Raw genomic sequence first — 13283 nt, 5'->3', positions numbered from 1 at the left:
TTTCATTTATGATACTGAGAAGAACATGCAGCGCTAGTAAAAATCCATTATATAACTATTTCTATTGTGGTCATGGTGTGGGCTGGGATGGGAGTTTCCAGGCAGACGGAAACCCCCCTGCGTTTGCCTATGACTGGTGGTACAATAAAGCATGTGAGCTAAGCTATGTCATATTAAAAGTAAGGATTTCAAGCATATCATTCAGAATAAGGATAAACTCTGAAGGAGCATACACACAACGATTTTTTTTAATGATTATCAATAAACGATATCGATCATCATTCATCATTGAAAAAATTGTTCACTTTCTAAGTTAAAATGATGAACGATTATCATTCATGCCTGTTCAAGTTTGTAGTTTGTATTTCAGTCAGACTGACCAACTCAATGATTTTCATTAAGGGAATATGCAAAAATCATTTGTCGTTCAAAAAAATTGTTCATTACTTTTAGTAAATGAACAACTTTCGTAAAAGCTATTTTAGTTAATTTTTCCCTTGAAAAAATGAGCAAAAATAGTTTACTAAAATCATTAATTTACTAAATCGTTGTGTGTGTATGCAGCTTAACAAAATTGTTTATATACTAAGTTGATTTTTGTGTACCGATACTATAAATAATGTAGAACTCCCTGCTTAACAAAAAGCAATATATATATATATATATGTATATATATATATATATATATATATATATATATATATATATTAGGGGTGTGCACCGGCCACTTTTCGTGTTTTGGTTTTGGATCTGGATCTTTCTTCTTGTTTTGGATCTGGATTGGTTTTGCCAAAACCTCCCTTCCGTGTTTTGGGTTCTGGGTTTTTTGTTTTGGATCTGTATTTTTTTTAAAAAAAAGCATAAAAACAGCTAAAATCACAGAATTTGTGGGTTTTTATGCTCCTATTCAATTATTAACCTCAATAACCTTCATTTCCACTCATTTCCAGTCTATTCTGAACACCTCACAATATTGTTTTTATGGCCAAAAGGTTGCACCAAGGTAGCTGGATGACTATGCTAAGCGACACGAGTGGACTGCACAAACACGTCGCCCATCTAGCAGTGACACTGCAGTGGCAGACAGGATGGCAGTTTGAAAAACTAGGCCCCAAACAGTACATACTGCAAAGAAAAAAAAGAGGTGCAAGATGGAATTGTCCTTGGGCCCTCCCACCCACCCTTATGGTTGTATAAATAGGACATGCACACTTTAACAAACCAATAATTTCAGCGCCAGGGTCTGCCACATGACTGTGGCTGAAATGATTGGTTCGTTTGGGCCCCCACAAAACAAGCTGGCAATTAATGTGTCCCTGCACAAACTGACTCTACGGAGGCAAGATGTCGTCCTCATCCTCCTCATCCACCGATTCCTTGGATAAAACAGGAAAAAGGGATTTAGGTGTCCCTGGACTGCTTACGGTCTTAGCCAAAGTTTCTGAACTTGACAGTAACTTTTTATGAACGCGCTGCAGGTGCCGTATAAGGGAGGATCTTCCTAGGTGGTTAACGTCCCTACCACTACTTATTTCGCCTTTACATAAGGTACATATTGCAAGACAGTTGTTGTCCAGATTTGGATAGAAATATTGCCAGACCAAAGAGGTGGAATGTTTGGTCTTCTGCCCAGGCATGACCGTGATGGGCTTTTTCATCCCACGGACAACAACTGTCTCCCCCGGAGCCTGATTTAAACAAACCACATCACCATCAGAATACTTCTCGCCAACTTCCTCCTCAGCGCCAGCTACACCAGTATCCACATCCTGTTGTACTTCAACAGTGACATCTTCAATTTGCATATCAGCAAGTGGACTGTGGGTGCTCCTTTCAGCACTTGCAGTAGGCGTGCAAATGGTGGAAAGAGCCACCTCTTCCCGTCCAGTGCTGGGAAGGTCAGGTATCGCAACCGCCAACACACTTGGACTCTCCTTGGGGATTCGTGATATCTTCTTAGAACGCATAGTTCTTCGCTGTGCTTTTGCCAGCTTAACGCGTTTGATTTTTTTAGCGGGAGGAGGGCTTCCATCGTCATGTGAAGCTGAACCACTAGTCATGAACATAGGGAAAGACCTTTGCCATTCCTTGCCACTCCGTGTCATAAATGGCATATTGGCAAGTTTACATTTCTCTTCAGATGATTTAAATGTTTTTTTAAGGTCATTTTCCTGAACTTTGTCATTTGGGATTGTATGTGCCCTCTACTATGACATTGGGCATCGGCCTTGGCTGACGACGTTGATGGCATGTTATCGTCTATGTCATGACTAGTGGCAGCAGCTTCAGCACAAGGAGGAAGTGGTTCTTGATCTTTCCCTATTTTATTTTTATTGGAGAAAGTTTGGTCCTCCATTTATGTTATATTGATTTGATATATACGTGCGGCTATGGTGCACACAAACACAGAAAATATTTTTTTATTTTTGCTGGAGAGTAGTGCACTTTGTGGTTTACACCACCCTTTAAGAAATGAGCCAGCTGGCTCTTTACTTATGGGACACAGGCGCATGCTTGGCTCTGCTCCTTTGTTGATGCACGTGCAGCCACAGTGCACACAATTCACAAACACATAAAATATTTTTTTATTTTGTTTGGAGTGTACTTTGGGGGTTACAGCACCCTTTAATGGACAAGCCAGCCAGCCCTTTACTTATGACACAGGCGCACGCTTGGCACTACTTTGTTGATGCACGTGCGGCTACTGCGCATGCAATTCACAAACACAGAAAATATTTTTTAATTTTGTTTGGAGTGTACTTTGGGGGTTACAGCACCCTTTAATGGACAAGCCAGCTGGCCTTTTACTTATGGGACACAGGCTCACGCTTGGCCTGCTCCTTTGTTGATGCACGTGCAGCCACAGTGCACACAATTCACAAACACAGGAAAAATATTTTTTTTTTGCACTTGGGGGGAGCACCCCTGATGGACAGAGCACCCCCTGGACAACACTACAGCACCCCTTTAGGACTGGGACACTGCACAGGACTTTGGAGTAGACACAGCTCCTATGGACAACGGACTGCACAACACAGTCCATTCAGGCCCTATGGACTTTGAAGGAGTGGACACAGCCCCTATGGACAACAGCAGCACAGCGCAGCACAGCACAACACTACACTGCACTACACTACACTGCCCAGCCAGCCCTAACTCCCACCCTCCCTCTTCATTGTCCACAGCCGAGTGAGAAAATGGCGCCGACGCGGGTTCCTTATATAGGATCCAAAACCTGCGAGACCCGGAAGGTGGGATGATGACGTTTTGCCTCGATTTCAGATCCGAGTCATGCTGGAAAAGTTGAGCCTGACTCGGATCGGCCTCGGATCGGGGGGGCTCGGGGGGGTTTGGATTTCAGAAATCTGAACCCGCTCACCCCTAATATATATATATATATATATATATATATGTCTAAGCAATGGATGTCACTCAGATGAAAAACATAAAGTCAAGCTGCAGTAGATCAACGTTTCAGTGCGCAAACCCCTTTATCAAGACGCACAAAGAAGTATACACATACCTTATATAGACTTCATACAAAAGTGCTCCCCGCTCACCGATCCACGCTGCTGCTCCCGAGTGAGACCCGATGACGTCACATGTGCGCCACAGCGCTGGCGTCCCGGTCGTCTCTAGGGGGCGTGGTAAATCACCATGGTGACTTCATGTAAAACAAACAACAATATGTAAACATCAATGTATAATCAAGAAACTGAACTGCTAGATGGAAATACAGGTCCAACAAACAGCAAAGACTAAATGATTAAATCAGGGAGGAATGAATCCTGCTGATGTAAACTAACTGGCGCAAAAATATGCTGTGCTGTATAGTATGGAAAAACATAATGCGTAAAAACAGAAAAAAATAGAAAACATTTTTTGAAAAATATATATACCTATAAAAGACAAAACAGGTCAAAATGAGAATAAATATAAAATGAGGGAACACTTTGTAGAAAACTGGAAAAAGACAAAATTTCATTGAGGCCATGTGGATTCACTGTCTGTAAAGTGTGGATCCACCATGCCTCTCTCTGCAAAAGTATACGATCCCAGTTGCCTCCTCTTTTGTTAGAGGGAATCCAGTCAATCATTTTGTATCTAATTGTAGATAACGAGTGTTTGTTGGTATGGAAATGTCTCGCAACTGGGTGGTCAGATGGTTTGCCTTCCAGGGCGGCTCTAATATTGGACCTATGGAGGGCCATTCTCTCCTTAAATTGTCGTGAGGTTTTGCCGATGTAAAGAAAACTACAAGGGCATCTGATGTAATATACGACAAATTTACTTGAGCAGGTTAGCGAAAATTTAATCTTAAATATTTTACCCGAATGGGGATGAGCAAAAGTGTTGCCTGTCTCAAGAAAACTGCATGTAACACAGCCCGTACATTTGAAGTTGCCTGCTTTGCGTGTAAGAAAATGTTCCAAAGGGCTGCTTTTCATTCCTGAGATGTCATTGTAAACTACAATATCTCTGATATTTCGTCCCCTCTTAAAGGAAGGTAAAATAGAACTTTCCATGAATCCAGGTAATGAATAGTCCGATGTGATCACTGGCCAAGCATTTTAGCTGAATGTATTATCGATTGACTAATCGGAGTATAGTCCTGTGTCCAAATAATTTTATTGGCTGACGTTTTATTCTTAGTACTTCTAGTCAGTGCTTCTTGCCGCGATAGTCTCAGAGCTTTTTCTTTAGCTTTTTTTAACTCTTTTGGAGAATATCCCCTAATGAGGAATTTATTAAGCATCAAATTCATTTTAGTTTCTGCATCCTGACTGTCACTGCAGATCCTTTTTATTCTTAAAAATTGTGACAGAGGGAGTCCATACTTAGTGGCATTGGGATGATAACTGTTACTGTGAAGGAGAGTATTACGATCCGTCGGTTTAGTGTACAGAGTAGTGTGCAACTCTAACCTCTCATTGACTGAAATTTCTACATCCAGATAATGTATTATGGATGTACTGGCTTGCCAAGTAAACTTAATGGCAGTGTCCTTTAGGTTAATCTCATCCATAGCTACCTGGAAACTGTCCTCATTCCCAGTCGATAATATAAAGATGTCATCTATGTAGCGACAATACCACTGTATGTGGTCAGAAATTGATTTGTTAGAGAAGAAAAGTTCTTTTTCTACCTTGGACAAAAAAAGGTTAGCCAAGCTAGGGGCCACACAGGACCCCATAGCACATCCTGTGCATTGAAGATATATTTTGGAATCAAAAAGAAAATAATTTCTAGTAAGGGTGATTTCTAACAGACTCAAAAAGAAATCAAGATTCGGTCCTTTATAGAGGGCATTGTCTGTTAATATAGTTCTTATAATCTCCAACCCCCGTACATGTGGGATACAGGTGTATAAATTGACTACGTCAATGGTACATAACAGCATGCCTGCTGGAATAGGTGAAAGTTCCAATAATTTTAACAGAAAACTTGTAGTGTCCTTTAAGAAGGTATCCTGAGCTTTCACAATAGGCTGTAGAAAATGGTCAAGATATTGTGACACAGTGTAGTTCAGGGAATCTCTAGCCACTATGATCGGCCTGCCGGGTGGAGTTAATGCGTTCTTGTGCATTTTGGGAATAGTATAAAATACAGGAATGATAGGCCAATCTGTGGACATAGCGTCCCGAATATTTGGAGTAATGATATGTTCTGTTACTGCATTCATCAGAATGAGATCCAATTCCTTTTTAAAGGTCTCCGTAGGGTCCTTGGAGAGTATAGAATATGTGTTATTGTCCAACAGATGTCGATATGCCTCTTCCTTGTATTTGCTGAGATCCTGAATTACAATGCCTCCGCCTTTGTCAGCGGGGCGGATGACAATGTCCTGGTAAGTGCCTACATTTTTGAGGGCTTGTTGTTCTTTAGTGGAAAGATTGTGAGAGGATGGGGTATAACACCCTATTTTTTCAGTCAGATTATGATCAATTTGTGCAGACAGGTATTTGATGGATTGATTATGTGATGGTGGGTCAAAATTTTATTTTTTTGTGAATCGGAGAATATACTTCTATTTGTTGTTCTGTATTGGCAAAGTATTCCTTTAATTGTAATCTGCGGTTGAATTTGTGGAGATCCACCTTAGATTTAAAGAGATCTGGATGATTCGTAGGGACAAAAGAAAGACCCTTATTAAGGACTTCGTATTCCTCTTGAGTGAGGTTCCGTGAGGATAGGTTGAAGACTAAATCCTCCGTTTGTAAGTTCTTTTTCCTCTCCCTCGCCCATTGGCCACTCCTGCGTGTCTTGGGTCGTCTATGGGCCCTGTCCTGGCTCTGGTGGCGACCCCCGTTGGGGGTTTCACAGTCGTCTTGTTGGTGGACGTTTCTGCACATTCTGTGTCGCTTGATGTTATTCCCCCGCTGGAAGTCTCCATGTCTAAAAAAACTTGTTTGTGTCGTGGAATAAATCCTCGTTGTCTATCCGGTCTCTTGTCCCTGTGGTATGCCCAACTATAAACTCTGAATTCTGCGTAGTCACGGTTCACTGTTTGGAGTTTGGCCAGTTTGAATTGTATTAAATCGGCTTTATATTTTTCTATTTGGCTTTGAAGATTTTTATACGGCTCGTTATTGATCTCGTTTTTTAGTTTGTCTGAATGTAAACTTTCAAATTGTAGAATTTTATCCTTAGTGCTGTTAAGCTTACGTGCCGACTCTATCACCAATAAAATCAAATCAAAAGAGCATTTGTTTAATACTGCAGCCCATTTTTTACAAAAATCGGGGTTATATCTGCCTATAGTTGGAATGTTTTTTATTCTAAAACCTCTCGGTATTTTTTTGTCTCTGAAGTAATCCGACAAGGTAACTCCGTGGAGATAGTAATCTATTTCTTTTTTCTTCAACCTAAGCAGTTGGGCAGTTAATTGTTCAATGGATTCTGCCCCTGCTGCCGATTTGAGGTTATCCTTAAAAAGGATGCCTTCTGCATCCGAGTCCGATAAACTGAGGATATCTCCCATGGGTAATATAGTATTAAACAAGCCACTTGCAGTCAGTTCTTGATTATCAAGAAAAGACATTACTGTCAATAAAGTTCAGAAAATATCTATATGAACGAGAGGCAGGTTTGCTGATGATCACACAACTGCAGGGGTGCCTTGACTCCAAATCACCTGAAAACAGGTTGATGAATATAAGACAAACACAATGTCCGGCACTCCACTGGTATATATAAAAAGCAACTGTCCCGGTGCTCATCTAAGATAACCCAATATCATATATGTCAAAGCAATGGATGTCACTCGGATGAAAAACATAAAGTCAAGCTGCGGTAGATCAACGTTTCAGGGCGCAAACCCCTTTATCAAGACGCACAAAGAAGTATACACATACCTTATATAGACTTCATACAAAAGTGCTCCCCGCTCACCGATCCACGCTGCTGCTCCCGAGTGAGACCCGATGACGTTACATGTGCGCCACAGCGCTGACATCCCGGTCATCTCTAGGGGGCGTGGTAAATCACCATGGTGACTACATGTAAAACAAACAACAATATGTAAACATCAATGTATAATCAAGAAACTGAACTGCTAGATGGAAATACAGGTCCCAACAAACAGCAAAGACTAAATGATTAAATCAGGGAGGAATGAATCCTGCTGATGTAAACTAACTGGCGCAAAAATATGCTGTGCTGTATAGTATGGAAAAACATAATGCGTAAAAACAGAAAAAAATTGAAAACATTTTTTGAAAAATATATATACCTTTAAAAGACAAAACAGGTCAAAATGAGAATAAATATAAAATGAGGGAACACTTTATAGAAAACTGGAAAAAGACAAAATTTCATTGAGGCCATGTGGATTCACTGTCTGTAAAGTGTGGATCCACCATGCCTCTCTCTGCAAAAGTATACAATCCCTGTTGCCTCCTCTTTTGTTAGGGGGAATCCAGTCAATCATTTTGTATCTAATTGTAGATAACGAGTGTTTGTTGGTATGGAAATGTCTCGCAACTGTCTTATATATATATATATATATATATATCTCATGTATATATATATATATATCATATATATATATATATAATTACACACACACACACACAATTCCTTTAATTGCAGTGCTTATTGCAGATTTAACGATACTTGCAAACATAACATTTCATTGCAGGGGCACCCTGACAAAAAGGCGACAAGCAATGAAACGTTGGTAACCTTCTGTGTTTGCAAGTGTCCTTATTTCTGCAATGAGTACCACCATTGAAGAATTGTATTCATGTCTGTAATGTTTTTAAAGGCTGAAAGGGGAGGGCACCGGCATCCATCTGTATTAGATCAGGTATTGAGCAGTGCTGCCTGTTCCAGGACTTTAGGAACTGGTTATTTAGGAACCAGTGTTTCTACATAACAATGTCGCAATTTAAGTCAAAACATAACTATCTAATGCAAATTTTGGAGTATTAAGCATAATAAATTATATGGATGTATTTTTGATTAGGAATGGCTTTTAAGTGGGGTGAATATGCATATGTGATGTCATAAAACAACTGGTGACTTATTATACACTAGTGGGGTCTATACTAATACACACATACAGTATAAGTAAACATAGCTTAGTGCTTTAATAAGTATATGTCTCCATATTAATGTACTAGATTTCTTAAATAACAAAGTTACAACTTAAGTTAAAATAGACTTCCTTTAATGCAAATTATGGAGTAATAAGATCGATTGCTTACAAATGGGGTGCATGTGACCTGTAAGTACTACTCTTTTGAGCACCATAAATACTTTTTCTTGAGAAATTACAGCTTCTACAGTATGTTGAAACTCAAACATTTGAAAAAAAAACAAACAAACCAATATCTACATATGCAGTACTGACTTGCCAAAATATTATATTTGGAATCAATGCCAATTAATTTCTTAAACTTATGCACATTCTTCAGTTCAACTATATTTTAACCATATAGTTTAACCATATAGTTTGCTATTAATTTATTCAAATTTGTAATGATTTAATTAAAATTGCATTTTAATTGAAATTTAGTGCACCTCATACAGGCCTCTCTTCTGTCTTGTATTTAATAGTTTTTGTTTGTCTGTGGCAGCACACGCTGTTCCTTAATAAACTTAGGGGTCTATTTACTAAGCCTTGGATGGAGATAAATTTGATGGTAATAAGGTGCCAGCTAACCTAACTGTCATTTGTAAAACACAGCCTGTGACATGGCATTTACGAGCTGATTGGATGGTACCTTATCACGTGGACTTTATCTCCATCCAAAGCTTAGCAAATGGACCCCAATATCTTGAAAGAATTTGATATAAATAGGGATTCCATGAATCTAAAATGTATACATATCTATACGAATTCCGGTGCAATAGAACCTTTTTTTTCTCTCCAACTACTGAGATTTATGGTCTGGTCTGGTGTCTCCAAGTCCTCCATCTGTGCTGGCATCAAAGAGAATGGATACATTTAGGTATCACCAGCGTAGAGTTGTTGTTGGAGTCCAAAAAGTTGATTAGTTCAGCAGGGAGTAATTGTACAGAGAAAATAGCGGTGGACTAAGGATGGAGCCTTGAACATTCCTAAATAGTTATATAATGAATGGCACAAGCAGCACTTATTTTGCCTTTAAGTATGGGGTATATCAAAATGTAACAGTAGATTTCTTTCCTTTTAGGACCTGGAGTAGTAAAGAACCTGACCACACATGGTATCACCACCACTTCTATATCTCTGAGCTGGCAGAAACCTGATGGAAATGCAAGTTATTATCTGATCCAAATAAAGGAAAATCCAATATACACTATCACCATTTCTACAAATAGCTCAACTATTGGAGACTTGACTCCAGGGAATATTTACACATTTTTGGTGTCTGTTTTGGTTGATGGATCTAATATACAAGGAAACACCTCAGTAACATCTGCTCGCACAAGTGAGTATCTGGTAAAATAATTTTACAAAATAATGAAATCCCGATTGTAAATTATTCTGTACTTTGTTGCAACTGTATCATAGTCTGTCAGACACTGCACAATTACAAGAAGTGCTGGACTATTGGTAAGACAACATAAATCAAAGGCTCATCACATCAGTTCATGACCCGCAGACATGATGAATGCACTTGAAGTAACTTTTGTATTATTATTATTATTATTATTATTATTATTTTATTATCATTGTTATTTATAATAAAGCACCAACATTTTTCAAGAAATTTAAATTTATAAGAGGTACACAGACAAAACTACTACTGATTGAGTGAGATACAGTATATGGTGTTTTGCTTCATTGGGAGCAAGCAGGTTAAAATAGCAGTAGATGGAAAGTTTAAAAGGGAAGACGGTTATCTAAGATCAGTTTGGTGAAAAACTTCTGAAAAGATCAGTTTTCTGTGACCTCATCTGTCTGACTATATAATAGAGTGAGGGTGAAAGCTCTAGAAAAGAAGAGGGATTTTGGATAAGTCCTGGAAATGTGCATGCAAGCTCACAGTAAGGGAATTAGTGAGTAATAGGTCTTAGATATATAGGGGTCTAGTTACTAAGCAGTGTTAGGAGACAGAGTGAAAAGTGATGTCTGTGATAAGGTGCCAGCCAATCAGCTCCCAACTGTCATCTCACAGGCTGTGTTTGAAAAATGACAGTTGGGAGCTGATTGGCTGGCACCTTATCACAGACTTATCACTTTTCACTCTGTCTCCTAACACTGCTTAGTAACTAGACCCCATAGTATCCTTATTACAATAAAAAATATGCTATAAGCATATCATAATGTGGCCACATTCTACAAATGCCATTTATAAACTTATTAATAATAACTACACATTTCATAAAAATATGTGGATAATAAAATTTAGCAAAGAATGGTTGGGGTACAGGGGAGGGAGGATAAGGAGGCTCCCTAGTGCCGGCAGCAAGCTGTTATAGGTCACACAAGGGGATGTAGTGAATAATCAGCAATTAGTGAGCTTTTACCCATTATCAGAGACACACAGGATCAGAGTGAAGAGAACAGTGTAGGGAGATATAAAATGCTTTCCAAAACCTTCTACACACAGTATGAGAGAACATTTGAAGCAGCACATGTTTATTATTATTATTGTTATTATTTATTACCAGTTATTTATACAGCACACACATATTCAGCAGCGCTTTACAGAGAATATTTGGGCATTCACATCAGTCCCTACCACTTGCTCACACACATACACAATAGGTAATTTTTGTTTTACTTCTGGGAGCCAATTAATTTACTCGTGTGGGAAGAAACTGAAGTACACAGAAGAAACCCACGCAACCACAATATACAAACTCCACACAGGGCAGGGCCTTAGTGGCAATCAAACTCACAACCTCAGTGTTGTGAGGCAGTGACACTATTACACTGCCTGTGCTAGTACATGTTGTATTATTTCTATCACTATGCAGTAATCTGTTGCCTAGGAATATTACTTTAAGTGAAACAAGCTACATAAAGTGTTTATGTCTCTTCTTTTGCAGATGCCTACAGTCTCATTGTTTCTTTTTCCTTTTCCACAAGAGATGAGAATCATAGTATCAGAATAATAAAAATGGTGAGTTATAGGAAACATAATTTCTTAAATGAATGTATACTATGTTTCTTATATGAATAGTTAGTCTTAAATATTCTAACAGAAAAAACGGTCTAACAGTATTGTGCGATGGGTAGTTCTGAAAATTTTCAGATATGGAATTCCTCCCAATATGGTTCCAATATGTGGAAAACATAAATAAAAAACTACAATGGTGTGATAACATTTATACACAAAGTCTCAAGACCCTTCATGTCACTCTCCACAGGAAAGGGTGATATAGTCCATATCCAAGAATATTTTTGGTTTAATAAAGTTGTTGTAATGGTGGAGTCAATCCAACTTTATTCCACCATTACAACATGGTGGCTATATGAAACGTGTTTGAGCTTGTGTTTTAGAAGACACTCATCTTGACAAAGATGCCACAGTGCATTGAAACACGTTGATAGAGGTCATTTTAGTAAGAGGACTACATACCTATCTGGACCAACATTTTCACAGTAGTGATATACCCGGGTTCCATCTACCTACGGTGCAATTTATATTGTCCACATATGGTATGCACTTTTTGCCCCATTCTGTTTTTATAATTAAATATCTTTTAATTTGCATCATCCATACCATTTCTTAATCTCCTTTCTTTTTGACGCTGGTCATATATATCATTGTGAAGATTATGATCATATACACCAGAGTGTGAATGAAGAGTTAAAGAAACTGCTACGTGCAAGCATCACATTTATATAAAGTAAGCATACATGTAAGCATTTTCACTGCATGGAATATCATTTTGCACACTGGGTACCCTTTTTCGGAAGTTGGATAAATTAAAAATATGCTTGGATATGGACTATTTCACCTTTCCTGTGGAGAGTGACACGAAGGGTGTTGAGACTGTGTATAAACGTTATCACACCATTGTACTTTTCTATTTATGTTTTCCACATATTGGAACCATATTGAGAAGAATTCCACATCTGAAATTTTTCGGAACTACCCATCGCGCAATACTGTTAGACCGTTTATTCTGTTTGTATTTTGTGCATATAAGTTGGGGACTTATTTTACGGCCTTATTTTGCTGCTTGGGGAGTGCAGCGCCAGAGGTCAGAATCTTTTTTCTGCACTGCAGTCTTAAATATTCTGTTTTCTTTTCATAGATCAACAGTCTTCTTCAATCTAAACTTGTTAATCAGAATGTGACAGCTGTCTGGGGACCGGAAACATTAATAAGCAATTCACATTGGTAAAATCATCAGATCCACTTTAATTAACTTCTCAAAGTGCAGAAACATTCTCAATATTTAGGAAAAATGTAAAATGAATTGAGGGATCTCTTATTTTAAGAGCAAAGCATTTACTTTATTCAATTGTATGGCTCTACAAATAAGATTAACATTCTTATGATATTCCTGTTTACTAAACCTAAGGCTGCACTTACAGTACCATTTGCATATTAAAATAAAAAATATTTGAGCATATTGTTATATGCAGTTAAATAAAGGCATTATTTGGATAACTATGTATTCTACTCATCTGTGACTGAATGTAAATTATAGCATAATTTATTATTCAAATGAAAGGTTTGAATTTTGGGCTTAAGATCTGAAAATTGGCTATAATCAAGGTAAGATATTTTCACCACCCTTCATCCCTTACTAAGGGCCATATCCAATTAGCCTTGATAATGCAAAAACTTAACATGTGTTAAGTTTTCGCATATTTTGCGCCTTTTGGTGTGATA

At 38.3% G+C, this 13283-nt stretch overlaps 1 protein-coding gene across 1 annotated transcript in view; it reads left to right on the top strand.

Moving 5' to 3' along the window:
* The window catches only part of LOC148542666 (receptor-type tyrosine-protein phosphatase eta-like), a 111361-nt gene extending 98322 nt beyond the window's left edge, over positions 1-13039 (top strand). The window contains exons 8-10 of the mRNA XM_088467455.1: positions 9660-9917; positions 11485-11558; positions 12700-13039. Coding sequence (XP_088323581.1) covers positions 9660-9917; positions 11485-11558; positions 12700-12789 — 422 coding nt within the window. The 3' untranslated portion in view covers positions 12790-13039. The remainder of the gene's footprint in view (positions 1-9659; positions 9918-11484; positions 11559-12699) is intronic.
* The last annotated feature ends 244 nt before the right edge of the window (positions 13040-13283 follow it).

Source organism: Taudactylus pleione, unplaced genomic scaffold (assembly GCF_031769625.1).
Source record: "Taudactylus pleione unplaced genomic scaffold, aTauple2 ptg000010l, whole genome shotgun sequence".
NCBI lineage: Eukaryota > Metazoa > Chordata > Amphibia > Anura > Myobatrachidae > Taudactylus > Taudactylus pleione.
Note: the sequence above shows the minus strand (reverse complement) of the source record. Positions and strands in the feature narration are given on the sequence as shown.